The sequence below is a fragment of the Plasmodium vivax genome, chromosome 9 (assembly GCF_000002415.2).
Source record: "Plasmodium vivax chromosome 9, whole genome shotgun sequence".
Lineage (NCBI taxonomy): Eukaryota > Apicomplexa > Aconoidasida > Haemosporida > Plasmodiidae > Plasmodium > Plasmodium vivax.
Window position 1 is genome coordinate 797,706 of NC_009914.1, and position 17,905 is coordinate 815,610.

The following is a 17,905-nucleotide window of genomic DNA, read 5'->3' on the forward strand; positions in this document are numbered from 1 at the left end:
TTGAGGCATATATGCATGCACACATTTGTTTGCCTCTTCCCTTTTGAGTTCCCTCTAGTGGCCCCTTCCCACTCGCCCGTCCTTCCACTTCACCCACCTTTTATAGCTTAACATGTGATTATAAGGGGGCAATCCGCTTGCAGTCCGTTTGCAGTTCCGCTTGCACTTCCCACTTGCGCTTCCCTCCTGCAGCTTGTCTTTGGCGGTGCCGCTCCTCGTCCGAGCTAACCACGCCGCACCGCAGCTCATCACGCCACCCCCCCCACCGTTTGTTCCATTTTCAAACATTTTGTAAAATATCACACGAGGGAGAAGTGCCCCTTTTTACACTGTCCACGAGGATAAGCACCACCACGTGCACGTTTCCAAAACGGGACCTACTAACTCCTCTCATCAAACTTGATTATGTCTTTTGTTAACATGGGAGGAAAAGAGGGAACCAAATAAATTGTGCTCTCCCACATATGCATTTTCCTTTTTTCCCCTTTTTTTTATCTATTCACATTTTTTAGTAAACCAATTGCACACACCATGTGTGGAAAAAGAAAAAAAAAAAAAAAAAAAAAAAAGAAAAAACTTCTAAACAATCAGCAACATAGGAAGGCGAATCCTCAAGCGGGTAACCCAAATGATGAATGAACTCTCCAGCTTGGCATAGAGAAAAAAAAAAAAAAAAAAACATCAAAGATAAATTGCCAATATTGTGGTTTCTTTTGGGGGACATCTTCCCATTATTCGCGTGCATAAGTCTCCACGTGTGCACATTGGGCAGACGCTAGGGATAACGTCTGCTGCGCAAAATATAGGCACATTAGACAGCTGCGCGATGCGTTAGGTGAGCCCCCACGCTAGGCGAGTTCGCTTGTTCAGCGGAGGTGCAGATGTATCTTCTCTTCAAACACTCACATTTGTGTAGGCGATGGGGAAAAGGAGCTGCGCACAGGGTGTAGAAGCGGCACAGTGGAGATTTAGCGCTCCGAAAGGGTCCCTTAAAACCGCGCAGGATTGCGGGACCCCCTTACGAGCACTTTCTCATCAGCGCCAAAATTGTCTCTCCAGTTTTAAGTCCCCAGAAAAAAGGGGGAACATCTACGTGGGTGTAACTTGTGCCCCGTCTTTGTACTACCTTGAGGGGAAAGCAAAGGAGTCTCTGAAATTGTTCCGGAGGCGTGGCACCTCGCCGTGGCTAATCGCGCACGCGTAGCAATACGTGCGCTTCAACACATATACACTTCAACACATACGTACCTCCATAAACACACGTACATTCGTACGCACCCCCCTGAGCGCCGACAAACATGACCAAGGATCCCGAAGAGCAGTATGAGGCCCTCAGTCTGACCGAGCTCAAAAGCAGCGCCCAGGAGAGGAGCGTCATTGGGTACAGCGTGAACTTCACCGTGGGGGGGGTGCTGCTCTTCGGGGGGTTCAAAATCGACGCGGGGGCGGACGGCAAGGGTGGCGACGAAGATGGTGGGGGTGGCAGCGAAGGTGAAGGTGGCAATCGCGAAGTTGGCGGCCGTTGTGAAGACGGCTTGGGCAGCGTCTGCAACGACGCCTACCTGGCGCACATCAAAAAGGAGAGAGTAGAATATGAAGTGGTGAGGAGCAAAGTCAAGCCCCAATGCAGGTGCTACCACAACTCGTGCACCCTGCTGGAAAACTACGTCGTCATTTTTGGCGGGCTGAACAGCGAAGTGCCCTTCGTCGCGCTCAACGACTTGTGGATTTTTGACAGCGCAAATAAAAGCTTTGCGGAGGTGAAGGTGGGTGGCGTTGAGGGAGCGACTGGCGGTGATGGAACGATTGGCGGTGATGGAGTGGCTGATGGGGAAGAACCCACTGATGACGAAGAAACGACCGACGGAGTGGAAACAGCGGCTGGGTCTTCCAAAAGCGAGGCAGGCGACGATTACGCAAAAGAGGGCGCGGAAGACGATGGGAACAACCACAGCTACATATTAAACAGCGTACACTTGAAAAAATTAGGGAAGTACCTGAGCTGCGACAAACGGGCGCTTGGCAGTCAGGGCGGCTGCGTCGTCCCCGCCCCGAGGTACTTCTCCAGCTTGGACCTGTACGTGAGCAGGAGGGGGGAGGCGGCGGTGGAAGCGGCAGGGGAAGCGGCAGGGGAAGCGGCAGGGGAAGCGGCAGGAGTGGTAGAGGACCCTGCAGAGGGAGCTGTAGACGACGGGGCGAAGGACGCAGCTAAGGACGCTGCTAATGACGCTGCGGAGGGGAGAGCCCCACTGAGCGTAAGAAACAACAAAGTTGTCCTCAGAAATGCAGGCGCGTACGAACATTTCAGCCTCATCCTATTTGGGGGGTACGGCGGACACGACCGCAGCAGCCTCAACGACCTGCACGAATACGACCTTCTGAGGAACCAGTGGATCTTAAGAACCTGCAAGGGAAGCACCCCCCCGAGTAGGTACGGGCATATATCCTTCATCAACGAAAATCATTTTTTCATTTTGGGAGGAACAAACGCGGAAGTGAGCTTCAATGATATGTACGCCTGTAACTTGAGGAACAACGAGTGGTCCGAAATAGATTTTGCCTACTCCTTCAACGTGTCTAAAGTTTTCTGCACAAGTGTGATGGTCGAATCGATTGACAGAAATATTATTTTCATCTTCGGGGGGCATAACATCGTTAGTGATGAAAAAGGGAACAGAAAAATTGAATACACCAACGCAGAGCTGAACATGCTGAAGCTGTATGACACGTTTAAGCTGGAGGATTTGAAGTACTCCGTGGTTAGCAGCAGGGATTTTGAAGCGGGTTCTGCCTCTGGCGCGGTGGGCACGCCGGGCACGGTTGCAACGGGGAGAAGTGGCGGCAGCAGTGCGAACCAGCCCAGCCAAGGGGACAGACATAAAGTAACTCCTAGGGGAGATGCCCACGAGCAAGATGACCCGACCAGCAACACCAACTTCTGCTCCATCACGTACGATTTTGTAGACTCCAATTTGATCATCACAGACGCGAGGCAAAAGGTCTACGTGATGAACATAAGCAGAATCATAGGACCCAAATACGCCATCTTCTCCCTACTCCCAAGACAGTGCGCCATGGAGGGAATGAAAAAAATGCTCCTAAAGGGAAAAGGATTTACGAACGAGGGGAAGATAAGCATAAAATATTCGTCTGAAGATGTGGACCTGTACAGTGAAGGGGTCTACATTAATGAGAGTCACATTTACACCATTGTGCCCAGTGCGAAAGATAAAATTAAAAACAACATGTGTGATGTGCACCTCTCCATCAACGACAAATGCTATACCACTAACAAGTGCGTGCTGGAGTATTACCACAATATAGATGCAAAGAAGACCCTGATTTTTGGGTCCGGCTTGCTAGAACCCATTTGCTTAAAAGAACCCAATGTCTTCTTTCTCATAGCTAGGAACTCCCTCAACGAGAAAAAAAAAATCGGGGGAGATAAGTTCCAGATCAGCATCACGTACGAGCAGGGTGAGGTTCACCAGGATGTCAAATACGCCCTGTATGACGTGAACAACGGGTTTTACATCGTCAAGTACTTCCCCGTCGTGGCAGAAGCGGTGGAAGCGACGGAAGTAGTGGAAGCAGTGGAAGCGGCGAACGCGGACGAGGGGGCAGTCGGCCAAGGAGATGATCATGGAGCAAACGCGGAAGAGCCCCCGCTCCACACGGGAACCATCCACATATCGGTGAAGCTGAAGGGGGAAGACACCCGAAGCAGCCCCTTCGCCCTGAAGGTGTACAGCCGAGTGACAGACAAAGCCACGTGCGTCAAAAAGTTTGTAAACGACCGGTTAGAGGACTTAATAAAAAAAGGAGAGCATATTCTCGACCTGATCCGAAACAAAGACCTCAGCACCGCCAACCTGATTGAGCTAAACGTTAACATTGAAAGCTTTCTGAGCAATTTCTCCAAGTCGATTTATGATGTAAATACCATCGAGCAGTACATCCTATACGGGTGCCTCGACGCGGGGGCGGTGGAGCCGGTGCTGGAGCAGGTGCACCGGGAGGGGAACGTGGCGGACGCCTCTCTGGAGGACGAGTCGTCCGTGGAGCGGTACATCGACGAGTTGATAAGCGGTCAAAGCGGTGGGAGCGGCGGAATCGGTCAAAGCGGTGGACGCGGTGGAGGTGACGCCCCAGCAGAGGCCCCCGCGCAGGACGCAGACGCAGGCAGCGCCCTCCTGAAGGTGAAGGACAACGAAGGCGTTGCCAACTTCATCGAGGCCAGCAAAATGAAATTCGCGGACTGCGTGGAGGCCGACTTGGTGAAGAGGCTGAAGAGCTGCATGGCGCTGCTGAGCAGCGAGGAGTCCGGCCTGCGCGGGGGGAAGGAGGCGCGCAGGAGCGACGCTCTAGGAGGTACCTCCATGGGGAATATCGCTCTAGGAAGTGCCTCCCCCGCTTCCACCCCTCTGAACCCCCCGCAGGGAGAAGCCCCCCAAGTAGAAGTGATCGAAAATTTGCTGAGCTTCTACCACAAGCTGAAATCCGTGTGCATCCGCAAAAAGGAAAAGGAGCTAAAGGAGGAATTCGTGAAGGAGGAAAAGGAGAGCATAAAAACGATGAAGCTCAACTACAATAAGTTTATAAATGTGAAAAAAAATTTGGAAACCTCCAGCGTCTACACGTATAGCAGCGGATATGAAGGGTCCCTGAAAGAGCTGGAGAGTATGAAGAAATATGTGGCAGAAATAAAAGAGGAAGTTAAAAAGGTGGCACAAATCTCAGAAAAAATTGTGAAGATAGACCACGTAGAAGAGCTAAGCAAAGATATAGACAATTTAGAAAAAGACATTGACGAAATAGAGAAGCTGTGGATTTTTATAAAAAAAAAAGATCAAGTGTTAAATGGGTTCCTTTTCTGCACATTTAAAGAACTAGATGTGGAAGAATTCGATATGCAAATGAAGAACCTCCAAAACGAATTTAAGAAAATTAAAGTAGACAGGAAACACAATATATGGAAGGAAGAAATGGCCAAGCTGAAAGATACCATCAAATATATATCAGTCATAAGCGAATTGAAAAAGACGTTCATCAAGAAGAGACACATTAAAGAGATCGAAGTCAGCATAAACGAGGAGAGACAAAAGGAGAGCCAAGAACCAATCGAACTCATCATCGATGATAATACACTCACAATTTATTTTTACAAACTGAATGTGGTTAAGTACCATGAGTCTATAGAAGAGGTTATCATCAAAGCGTATAATGAAAAGAGCATCGAAGAGACCATACACAAATTTGAAGACTACTGGGATGGCATCCATTTTAAAAATAAGGATTATAAAAATGGGATCATTCTAACCTACATTGATGATACATGCATTGAGACCATAGAAGAACATCAGGTCAGTCTCCAAAACTGCTTCTCATCCAAGTACTTCCTCTTCTTTTCAACGGAGCTAAACATCTGGCAGAAAAAAATCTCCAACATTTACGAGGTAATTCAGCTACTGAAAGATATAGAAAAGCTCTGGGTGTATCTTCAAAATATGTATGTCTACTCAGAGGAGGTCAAAAAGGAATTGCCCCTGTACTCTAAATTTTTCCTTACCATCAATGATGAGTACTTAGATATGCTGAAGCAGATTATGGGGAACAACACCAAGGTGGTGGACTTCGCCAATGAGGAGGGCATCATAGAAAAGCTAGAGGAACTCAAGGTGAAGCTCTGCAAAAGTGAGAAGCCCCTAAATGAGTACCTCGATTCTAAGCGCAAGTCCTTCCCTAGGTTCTTCTTCATTTCTTCCACCGACTTGATTGACATCCTCTCGAATGGGAACAACTTCAAGCTCGTCAACACGCACGTTCAGAAGATTTTCCTCTCCATCCGGCGGTTCGTGACGCGGGGCGAGGCCCTCACGGAGTGCGAGCTGGGGAATGAAGTCACTCTGGGGGGGGCACCAGGAGCGGCATTAGAAGCAGCGCCAGGAGCAGTGCTAGAAGGAAATGCGCACACCCCTACAGACGTCGCCGCGAACCACGCGAACCACGCGAACCCCGCGAACCACGCCAACCCCGCGAACCACGCGAACCCAGCCAACCCAGCCGCTCCCAACGAGGTGGTCACGAAGCTGATCTCGTCCTACGGAGAGGAAATCTGCAACTTCCACGAGCCCCTCGCCCTCCAGGGGAAGGTCGAGTGCTACCTCAACGACATCATAAAGCACATCAAGCACACCCTCAAGTACTACATCGCCAATCTGTTCAAACAGAAACGCATGTATAATTTGGAGAAGGACAAGTGGATAGACCAGAATTACCTCTCGCAAGTTTTCATCCTCTGCAACTCTATCTTTTTCGTTCGTGACGTTGAGGATATTCTACGTAAAGGAGATTCAAATGTGAGGGAGCAGCTCAAGAGTTACTACAAGAATCATATTACTCAACTGGAAAATGTGATTAAGAAGGTCCAGAAGAAACTCACCGTGAGGGATAGAATCAAAATTATGTGCATAATTACTCTGGACACTTTCTATAGAGACATCCTGGAGGTCATTCTAAAAAATAAAAACTCCATTTCGATAAACATGTTCGATTGGCAATCGCAAATTAGGATGTACCCCTGCTTTGGCAGTAAGGCTAGTGTGGGGGAGCCGAGAGACGTGACCGGGGGGACAACCCACTCAGCCGATGTAACAAATCAAAAGGTGAAGCAAACTACGGGGTTACACACAGATGAAAACATTTATGAAGAAAACTCCCTAAACTTCAAACAGCTTTATATAAAAATAAAAATTATGGACTGCTCCTTTAACTACTCATATGATTACATTGGCAACTACCAAAGGTTAGTCATCACTCCGTTGACTAGCCGCATCTACATCACAGCTACACAGGCGTTGAGTCTCTATATGGGATGTGCACCTGCTGGTCCTGCAGGCACAGGAAAAACGGAGACGACGAAAGATTTGTCGAGCTTTTTTGGAAAAAACTGCTACGTGTTTAATTGCTCAGATCAGCTGGATTACAAAAGTATGGGGAATATATTTAAAGGGATTGGAAGCACCGGGTGCTGGTGCTGCTTCGACGAATTTAATAGACTCATCCCGGAAGTGCTCTCTGTCTGTTCTATCCAATTTAAGTCTATCCTAGACTGCAAACGGAACAATAACAATGTATGCATAATCGGGGCAGATGAAATTATTGTGAAAAAGAACTGCGCTGTGTTTATTACCATGAACCCGGATTATTTGGGAAGATCCAAATTGCCAGAGAGCCTCAAAATTCTGTTTAGACCCATCACTGTCATCGTTCCGGACTTTAATAAAATATGTGAAAATATGCTCATGGCGGAGGGGTACGTAGATGCCAAGTACTTGTCCATCAAATTTACTACCTTCTTCGAGCTGGCGCAGAGTCTACTGAAGGAGAAGCACTGCGACTGGGGGCTGCGAAGCATCAAGAGCGTTCTTACCAAGGCGGGGTTCCTCAAGAGGACCTACCCGGATTTGGACGAGAACAAGCTGCTCTACTCGGCCATACACGACATCAACATCGCCAAGATATCTGCCTCCAACTGCCCCGTCTTCTCGGGGCTCCTCAACGACATTTTCTTTTCCCACCAGGGAGCAGAGGCAACGAGCGCTGCGGGGGAGGGGCAAGTCGTCGCCAGTGAAGCGGCTAACGGAGCGGCGATCGGCGCGGCTAACGGAGCGGCTAACGGAGCGGCTAACGGAGCGGCTAACCCCGCCAACACAGCCAACACCGCCGATGCCGTGGAGGCGGAGCTGCTGCAGATCTGCAGGCGGAACCACCTGTTCGGGCTGGACTACCTGGTGAAAAAAATAATGCAGCTGAACGACATCATCAACATAAGGCACTGCGTGTTCATCATGGGGGAGGCGGGGTGCGGGAAGACCACCCTCTTCAACATGCTGATGGAGTACCAAAAGGAGCAGAAGATGAAGACGGTGAGCATAAGGATCAACCCAAAATCGATCAGCATCGATGACTTGTATGGAAATGTTCATATGAAGACGAGGGAGTGGAAAGACGGCGTTTTCTCCAAATATATGAGGAGCTACTCCAAGAGGGAAGACTGCGACAAGGCGTATATCATCTTCGACGGCAATTTGGATTCCCACTGGATAGAAAATATGAATTCTGTGATGGACGATAATAAAGTGCTGACCCTTTCCTCAAACGAAAGAATTTTACTGAAAAACCACATGAATTTGGTGTTCGAATTTAGCGAGTTAATGTTTGCAACCCCAGCGACGATTTCGAGAGCGGGGCTGGTCTACTTCTGCGTAGACCCGAATGACCTCTGGAAGAATTACTTCCTCTCGTGGATAGACCGACATGAACATTTTAATGCTACGGTGAAGAAGGCCTTCGAAAAATTGATGTACAAATATGTAGAGCCCACGTTTGCCTACCTGACGACGGTGAACACGTCCGTTAAAGTGTCCCCCATCTCGCACATCCAGTCGTTGGCTGCCCTACTTGACATCCTGCTGGAGGGTAACAATTTTGAGAGTTTAGAGCACTACTTCGTGTATGCAGTTATTTGGTCCTTTGGGAGCTTCCTCGGGGAGAAAGACAACGTGAATTATAAAAAAGGCTTCGACAAGTACTGGAAAAATACCTTCAAAAGCATCAAGGTGAATAGGAAAATCAGCGTGTTTGACTTTTTCATAGAGGGGAACAAGTTTAAGGAGTGGGAGGAGAGCGAAATGGGGAATGCAGTCATGCGGGGTAGCCTTCCAGGTAGCCCCCCCCAGGAGGACATCTTCGTCGAAACGGTGGAGAGCTCCTCCTACAAGTATATCAGCAAGCTGTTCCTCAAGTCGAGCATGCCCATCCTATTCATCGGAAAGACAGGAGTGGGAAAAACCCTACTGTGCAAGAAAATTCTGAGCGAAGAAAGGGAGGAGTACAAAAGCTTCTACATGATTTTCAACTACTACTCTAACGCTAAGAGTGTGCAAAGTCTGATGCAAAGCTGTTTGGAAAAGAAATCCGGCAAGCAGTTCAGTCCGCCCTTCCAGCAAAAGCTCATCTACTTCATCGACGATATCAACATGCCCAAGTGTGACGATTACAACACGCAAAGTGCCATCGAGTTGTTGTGCCAATATATAGACACCAATTCCTGGTTCGATTTGGAAAAATTAAATCTCATCAAAATTGCAAATACGAAGCTGATTTCCTGTATGAATTACAACAGGGGAAATTTCACGGTGAACCCTAGACTGCTCAGGCACTTCTTCATCCTCAATGTGAGCTTCCCAGAGAATAACACGGTTAATAGCATCTTCAGCGTCCTCCTGAAGGGACACTTCAACAGCTTCAAGCAGGATGTAGCTGACTTAGTTCCCTCCATCCTAAAGTCCACCATTTCGCTCTTCTACAATATAGAAAAAACGTTCAAAAGGACAGCCACTTACTTCTACTACGAATTTAACCTTCGAGATATCCACAGCATCGTCAAGGGGTTGCTCACCGCACAGCCAAGTGCCTTCCAAGACTGCGACAAGTTGCTCTTCCTCTGGCTACACGAATGCGAAAGGGTCTACTCAGATAAGCTAAACAAAGCAGATAGAAAGAAATTCAAAATGCTCATCATCGATATAGTGAAAAAGATGTATAACAAATATGAGATTAGCAAATTTGTGATGAACAATGAGAGGTCTCTACTCTTTTCTAATTTCCACAAGGGAACTCCCTCAGGGGGGTACACCGATAAGGTCTACGATTTGTGCAAAAATGAGGAGGACCTTACCGCCTACCTAACAGAGGAACTGAACGAATATAATAATTTTTACAATTTAAATATTGTCCTCTTCAATGATGCCATAAGACATATTTGCAAACTCATTCGAATTGTGGACAATTTAAAATCACATGCTCTCCTGCTAGGCATTGGTGGCTGTGGGAAGACGACCATTTCCAAGTTCTCCGCGTACATTTCATCAAAGAGCTTTTTCGAAATGGACTTCCCAACACAGTGCTCAGATAATGATGTGAAAAAATACCTGCAGAATATTTTCTACAAATGTGGTATGAAAAATGAAGAGATTATCCTCTTCCTTAAGGAGAGCAAAATTATTGATAGCTTCTTCATATACGTAAATGAATACATGTGCTCAAAAAATATCATCGATTTGTATACAAAGGAGGAGAAAGATTACGTCGTTCAGAATATGAGGAATATCGCCAAGGCGGAGGGGGTCCAGGAGACGGACAGTAGCATATTCGAGTACTACCTGAAGAAGGTGAATGAAAATCTGCACTTCATTCTGTGCTTCTCCCCCACGAGCAACAATTTTAGGGACAAGTCCAATAACTTCCAGTGCATCCTCAATAACACCATGATTGATATTTACGACAACTGGGAGTCCGACTCGCTGCTCTGCGTGGGCCGCAACTACGTGAGCGACATCTACATGGACCTGCGCACGGGGGACATACAGCTCAGCGGGGTGGCAGCCGCGGAAGCGGCGGGGGGAGTGCAAGTGGAAGTGGCGCAAGCGGCGGGGTGTGTGGAAGTGGAAGCAGCTGGGGTAGTGCCCCCCGCCGCTATCGCGACCGCTACCGCGACCGCCGTTATCACTACCACCGCTATCACCGCTACCCCCCCGGAGCACGTCAACCTGAAGGGAATCGTGACGGAGTACCTCATGGAGTGCTACGAGGACCTCCTCGAAATCGCCGCCGACTACCACGCCCACGAGAGGGCGCACATCTACGTCACCCCCAAGCTCTACCTGGAGAGCATCAAGACCTACCACATGATGCTCCTCAAAAACGTCACCAGCATCAGCAGCAAAATGGAAATGCTCAAAAGCGGAATCACAAAAATGAACGAAACCAGCGCGAACGTAGAAAACATCAAAAATTCACTCAAGGAAAAAAAAAAAATCTCAGAGGAGAAAAAGGAAGCCTCGGAAAAATACGCCATAGATATTGGGAACGAAAAAATGATCGTTAAGAAGGAGAGCGACTTGGCGGACATAGAAGAACAGAACTGTCTGGAAATCCAAAAAAGGGTTCTCAAGCAGCAGGAGGAGTGCGAAAATGATATCGCCCTGGGAATTCCCCTCATAGAACAAGCGGAAGAGGCCCTAAATACGCTCAACAAAAAAAACATTCAAGAGTTGAAGACGCTAAATAAGCCCCCCCCAGGGGTGGAAGACATCACAGCCGCGGTCATGCAGCTGCTAGCCACAATCGACACAACAATCGCCGTAGACAAGTTTGGAAAAATTAAAGACAGGAGTTGGAAGTCCGCCCAGAAGATGATGATCAACCCGGAAAAATTCATCTCCCTACTGAAAGATTATAAAAACAAAATTGACGAAAATTTAGTCCCAGACTGTAACTTTAAATACGTAGAGAATTTGATTAACCTCCCCCATTTTAATAAAAATGCCATTCAGAAGAAATCCAAAGCCGCTGCGGGGCTAGCTGAATGGGTTCTAAATGTCACCTCGTTTCATAAAATTATACAAAATATTCTGCCCAAGAGAACCCTCCTGGAAAATACCAAAAAAGGTTTAGAAGAAGCGAATGAGAAGTTGCAAACCGTACGGGAGAAGGTACAATCCCTTAAGGCCCAGCTGAGCACTCTCATTAGTCAATACGATCATGCCCTCTACGAAAGAGACCTCGTCATTTTGGAAGAGAAAAAACTGAAAACCAAGTTGGAGCTCTCCATCAGGTTGATAGACGCCCTAAGCAGTGAGCAAATATCATGGTCTAATCAGTATGAAGCTTTGAAGAAGAAAAAAAAAACCATCCTCACGGATATACTCTTGTCTTCCACGTTTGTCACCTTCTGTGGGGGGTTCACCAAAAAGTACCGAAATAAGATTATGACGAAGTGCGTTGAGACGTTGAATAGGAAGAACCAGGTTCAGAACGAGGTCTTCAGCGAGGTGCTCAGCAAGTTGCAGAAGAGTGCTGGGAAGGGGGATCACATCAAGGGAAGCGTTCCCCCCGCCAGCACGACAAACGAATGTGCGGGTTCCTCCCCCCTGGGTAGCGCAGTTGACACAAATCATGGCAGATTAGACCAACCGGGGGGAGATAATCCTCCGCTACACAAAGGAGACGCGCCCACCTGCGGGGAGGACTCCAAGGAAAACCTCCCATACGACATCTTCTCTGTGAACAGCTTCAACCTTGACCTGCTAATAAACGAAGAGACCCTTTCTAAGCTGAGCAAGCAGGGGTTAACCCTAAACTCGGTCTGCATAGAAAATAACTTAATCCTAGAAAACAGCGAAAAGTTCCCCATCATTATAGACCCCCAAATGGAAAGCCTCAAATGGTTGATTAACAGCCAAAAGGAGAAAAGCCAAAAGCTAATCATCACAGATATAAACGACAGCATGCTTTTTAAAAAAATAATTGAATGCCTCTCCTTTGGATACTCCATAATTATAGAAAATGCAGATGAAAAAATTGACAATTCTCTTTATAACATTATTTCGAAAAATATAATAAAGAGAAAAAATAATTACTATATTAATATTAATGAGAAGGAACACGTCTTCCACCCCTCCTTCTACATCATCCTGCATACCCAGCTGTCCAATCCGCACTACCAGCCAGAGATTCAGTCTGCCTGCTCGCTCATCAATTTTACTGTAACGCCTGACGATCTAGAGGAACACCTCCTCTCCATTACCCTCGAAAACGAATTCAACCACTTGTCGAAGAAGAGAAAGAAACTTTCTTTACTTAAATATGACTACATGTGCCAACTGTCCTTCCTCCAATCTTCCATCTTGCAGAAGCTGACCAATGCCAAGGGGGACATCCTCGAAGACGTCTCTCTCATTGAAAACTTAGAAACTACAAAACTGCTTAGCGAAAATATTACCAAAAAAACAGAAATCGTCAAAAACACAGAAGTTCACATCAACACCATCATCAATCTGTATAGACCCTTGTCCAAACGGGGCGTCATGTACTTCTTCATCTTGCAGAAGCTCAAAAATATACATTCGTTTTACTTTTACTCGCTCGAGATCTTTCTGAAGATCTTCATCAAGTGCCTCAATGACTGCGCTCAGTTCAGGCCCCCCAGCAGCGGCCCCCAGCCAAGGGCCAAGCCCCGCCGCAAGAGGGGGGGAGCGCCTACCAAGGGGGGAGAAGCGGCTACCAAGGAGGGAGAAGCGGCTACCAAGGAGGGAGAAGCGGCTACCAAGGAGAAAGAAGCGGTTGCCGAGGGGGGAGAAGTGGCTACCAAGGAGGGAGAAGCCACCCAAGTGGAGCTAACTGTGAAGGCGGAAGAGCCAACCGAGCCGGAGGTTATCCCCAATGCAAGCGAACCGGGAGTTACCGCCAATACAAACGAACATGCTGGTTCCGCTAGCCCAACAGCACCCGAGGAAGCCGCCAACCTAGATGAGCCGAAAGAGGAGACAACAGAAAAACCGGAAGCGCCGGAAGCAGCGGTCGAAGTTGCGCCTAACCTAGATGAACCGAAAGAAGGGGAGACAGGAGCAGAACCAGAAGAACCCAAAGTGGAAGCCGAATCAACCGAACCGGAAGCGGCCGCCAACCCGGATGAGCCAAAAGAAGAGGAAACAACCGAAAAGCAGGAAGCGCCGGAAGTAGCGGTCGAGACGGCCGAACCAGAAGCGGCCGCCAATCCGGAAGCGCCTGAAGCAGCGGTCGAGACGGTCGAACCAGAAGCGGCCGCCAACGCAGATGAGCCAAAAGAAGAGGATACAACCGAAAAACCTGAAGAACCCGTAGTGGAAGCCGAACCAGAAGAACCCCAAGTGGCAGCCGAGCCAACCGAACCAGAAGCGGCCGCCAATCCGGAAGCTCCTGAAGCAGCGGTCGAGACGGTCGAACCCGTAGTGGCAGCCGAGCCAGCCGAACCAGAAGCGGCCGCCAACCCGGATGGGCCAAAAGAAGAGGAAACAACTGAAAAGCAGGAAGCACTGGAAGCAGCGGTCGAGGCGGTCGAACCAGAAGCGGCAGCCGAACCCGCCGCCACTCCGACCGCCCTTGAAAGTGACGCGAGTCCAGTCGAATCAGAAGTGGTCGCCAAAGCAGAAGTGTCCTCTAAATCCGAAGCGGTTGTGAATCCAGCGGAAGTGGACGCCAAGCCAGAAGCGCCCCCCGCCGCTGAAGTGGAGGCCCCGCCCAGCGCGCGGAAGGGAGAGGAAGACGAGGATAGCACCAGCATAGAGAGCAGCCACCTGGACGGAAGCGAACTCGAAAGTGACGACCTCGACGGAGAGGAGGCGCAGAGCGAAGAAACAAAAATTGACAAAAACGAAGTGCAGAGGAGAGTGAACGTGCTAATCAGCCTCCTCATAGAAAAGATGTGGATGTATATCGATAAGGGGCTCCTGGAGAGAGACAAGCTCATCGTGAAGTGCCTCATCATGTTAAATTTGGAGAAGCTGAATGGAAATATTACCCAAGAGGAGGAGGACATGTTCATAAATCCAAAGTGCATGCAAAAAACAAGCCAAAGAGAAAATGAAAGAGGGGAAAAAAAACTCATCAACAAATCTTTCATGAGTGAAGAGCTATACCAAGACTGTAAAAATTTAGAGAATTTGAAGGACTTTGACAGTTTGACGGAGAGCTTAGAAAGCGAGAGCATGTCGTGGAAGCAGTGGTTCCTAAGTGATAAAGTAGAAAGGGAGGAGCTGCCCAGGAAATACAACAATTTGAAGGACTTCTCTAAGCTGCTACTCATAAGGGTGTTGCGGAAGGACAGGTTCCCGGTGGCGCTGAAAAACTACATCCAGAGGAACATCAAAATGACGAATGATGAAAAGAACACCTACTCGCTGGGGAAAATTCTGGAGGAGTACATCGACAGTAAGACGCCCGTGCTGTTTCTCTTGACGCCGGGGAACGACCCCTCTAAGGATATCGAGGAGTACGTGGCGAAGCTGAAGAGGGAGAAGGGGAGGGGGCAAATAAGCGGCCAAAAAGGCGGCCAAAAGGGCGCCCCAAAAGGAGACCACCCAACTGGGGAGCTGCTCCCCAAAGGAGACCGCCCAACTGGGGAGCTGCCCCCCGAAGAGACCATCTCCTACGTGAACATCTCCATGGGGCAGGGGCAGGAGAGCATCGCGCTCAAGTACCTCCGGGAGACGTCCCAATCGGGGGGATTCATATTCCTGCAGAACATCCACCTCATGACCAAATGGCTTAAAGAATTTGAAGAAATCCTCGACAAAATATTAACCGATGCGCACCCGAACTTCCGTCTCTTCCTATCGTCAGCCATCCCCTCCGAAAAAGACACCAAACTGCTCCCGGAAAAGCTACTAAAGAAATGCTTCCGGATTAACAATGAAAAGTCCTTCAGTCTGAAGGACAACATCAAATGCTCGCTGGAGAAATTCCAAAGTGGGGAATACGACGATAAGTTGAGGAATGTCATTTTTGGTCTCTCCTACTATCATAGCTTGCTCTTGGGGAGGTTTTTATATGGCAAGATTGGATTCAGCCAGTCGTATTCCTTCAACGATAATGACTTGGAGATCTCCTTCAACATTATTAAGAGGTACTTGGAGACCTACAACAGCTTCCCCCTTGCAGACGTCCTCTTCCTCATCGGGGAAATCATCTACGGGGGCCACATCACGGACGTGTGGGACCGCCGCATAAACAAGACGTACGTCAAAAATGTGCTCAAGGAGATTTACAAAAATGTGGTTGCCATTAATGGGGGTGAGGTGCGCGCGGTGGCTAACGGGGACGACGAAAGTGACGCAGGGGTAGAGGCAGACGGAGGGGAAGCGGCAGGGGTAGCGGCAGACGGAGGGGAAGCGGCAGGGGTAGCGGCAGACGGAGGGGAAGCAGCCGGGGTAGCGGCCGGGGTAGCGGCGGGGGCAACGCATGGAGAGGGCTGCGGGGAGAGCGACGCAGCCGGGCGCGCAAAGAAGCCCCAGGCCCGCCGCGAAAAAAAGGAGGAAGACGAAATGGACGAGCAGGCAGTCCTCAAGGACACCAGGGCCAACATCCTCTTCGAGGTTTTCAAATTCCCAGACTGCACCAAATACAACATTTCGCAGTTAAAAAAATACGTTGAAGAAAAAATGAACAAAGAGCAAACCTCCCTGCTGGGTCTCCACGTGAACGCAGAAATTGAGTACATGAAAAATGAGTGCTCCAGGATTTTGCAGAACTTGCAAGAGATCAGCAGTCGGGAGATTTCCTCCTCGGCGGGTTCCTACCAGAAGGGGGCACACGGGGGAGGCGCGGCTGGAGGTGACCCAGTTAGCGGCAAACAGGGGGGTCACCTAGTTAGCGGCAAACAGGAAGGTCACCCCGCTGGAAGTATCGCTACCGCCAAACAGGGAAGCCACCCCAAGGAGTCCGCCCAGGGGGGGAAGAAGGACCGCCACAAAGCAAACGCAGAAGCGGAGAGTGGGAAAAACGAAACCACCAAAATTATATACGACATTATTAACCGCCTCCTAAATGAACTACCAGAAAAGATAGACGTAAGCGACTTGAAGATTGAAGACGCAGAGACGAACACCTTTATGGTAATTGCATTGAAAGAATCCGAGAAGTTTAATGCACTCATTGACTGTATCCACGACACCTTGGTCGAGATAAAGCTAGTGCTCGATGGAATCCTAAATATGAACATTAAAATCCAGCTAAGCATCAAAGCGTTGCTGCTGCATAACATCCCAGAAGTGTGGAAGAGCTACTCCTACCCATCGAAAAAGAAACTGCTGCCATGGTTTGAAGATTTCAAGTTAAGGGTAATTTTCTTACAAGAATGGGTTGCAAAAATAAGGTGCAATGTTTTCCTGCCCAGTTCTGTATGGCTATCGGCGCTGTTCAATCCCATTTCGTTTCTCACCGCCATTAAGCAGAAGTTCTCCCATGAGAATAAGGTCCCCATAGATAAGCTAAAGCTCAAGTGGCACGTCACAAATATAACAAAAGTGGAGGACCTAAATAACAAAAACAACTCTTTATACATCCATGGGTTGTTTCTGCAGGGAGCCTCGTGGCTGATTAACTCCCAAAATGACTCCTTCACATTTGATATGGACCACTTGAGTGAAAACGTGTCGTATGGCAATCTGGTGGAGTCCGTGCCCAAGAACATCTTCTTCCCCATGCCGCTCGTCTACGTTTACTGCGTCACGAACGAGCAGGACGAGCAGCTCGCGCGCGCCTCCGAGGCCCGCTACTTGGAGAGCCCCCTCTACATCACCTCGGACCGGGGCGCCACCTTCGTCTGCCCCGTCGACTTGAAGTAGGGAAAGCAGCGAGGCGGAGCGGAGCGCATCGCAGTGCAGCGAAGTGTACCGAGGCGTATCGAGGCGGAGCGCATCGAACCGCATCAACCGCATCAACCACATCAACGCCCATCCGCTCCCCTACCTGAACGCACTTCATCACCCACTTCTTCACCCCTTCACCCACTTCTTAACTCCTTTAACGCAGCCTAGAAACGGACGACGTCGAGGACAAGTGGATCTTGGCAGGAGTCGCCCTCTTCCTGTCGGACGATTAGCCCGCGCTGCGCCCGTCCGCCATGGGTGGGGGCAGGTCCTTTCCCCCCCCACTTTATCGTGACGCCAACTCTGAAGGGGCGTCTTTTTTCCCCTTCTTTGGCCGCTTCAACTGGCAAGCGGCTCGCACGGCGCTCGAACCAACTCTGAGCCGCCTCACCGGTCGGCCAAAGGCCCCCTCGGTGGGCGTCCTCCTCTCCGCAAATTAACACATCAATGTGGACAATTCAGAAGGGTTGCTCAGCAGCGTTGCTCAGCAGGGCTGCTCAGTAAAGTTGCTTAATTACGGTTCGTGCTGCGCGCACGGAGGCACACAAAAAGGGGAACGAAAAAAGGAAAAAAATAAGGGACAAAAAAATAAAAAAAAAATAAATAAATCACACCACAGTAACGTGCGCCAAAACGTAGTAAGGTAAAAATGG

General features: G+C 48.9%; 1 protein-coding gene across 1 annotated transcript, besides 10 other annotated features; it reads left to right on the forward strand.

Annotated features, from left to right (window-relative positions):
* Positions 1–1,298: 1,298 nt before the first annotated feature.
* Positions 1,299–17,485, forward strand: PVX_091760 (dynein heavy chain, putative; the record flags this gene model as incomplete). Its single annotated transcript, XM_001615294.1, has 2 exons — positions 1,299–17,224; positions 17,416–17,485. The coding sequence occupies 2 exons, from the start codon at positions 1,299–1,301 to the stop codon at positions 17,483–17,485; spliced, it is 15,996 nt and encodes a 5,331-aa protein (XP_001615344.1).
* Positions 7,504–7,527: a microsatellite.
* Positions 7,963–7,998: a microsatellite.
* Positions 9,099–9,138: a microsatellite.
* Positions 9,649–9,687: a microsatellite.
* Positions 10,745–10,770: a microsatellite.
* Positions 13,401–13,752: a microsatellite.
* Positions 15,056–15,137: a microsatellite.
* Positions 16,608–16,680: a microsatellite.
* Positions 17,252–17,285: a microsatellite.
* Positions 17,351–17,383: a microsatellite.
* Positions 17,486–17,905: the final 420 nt, after the last annotated feature.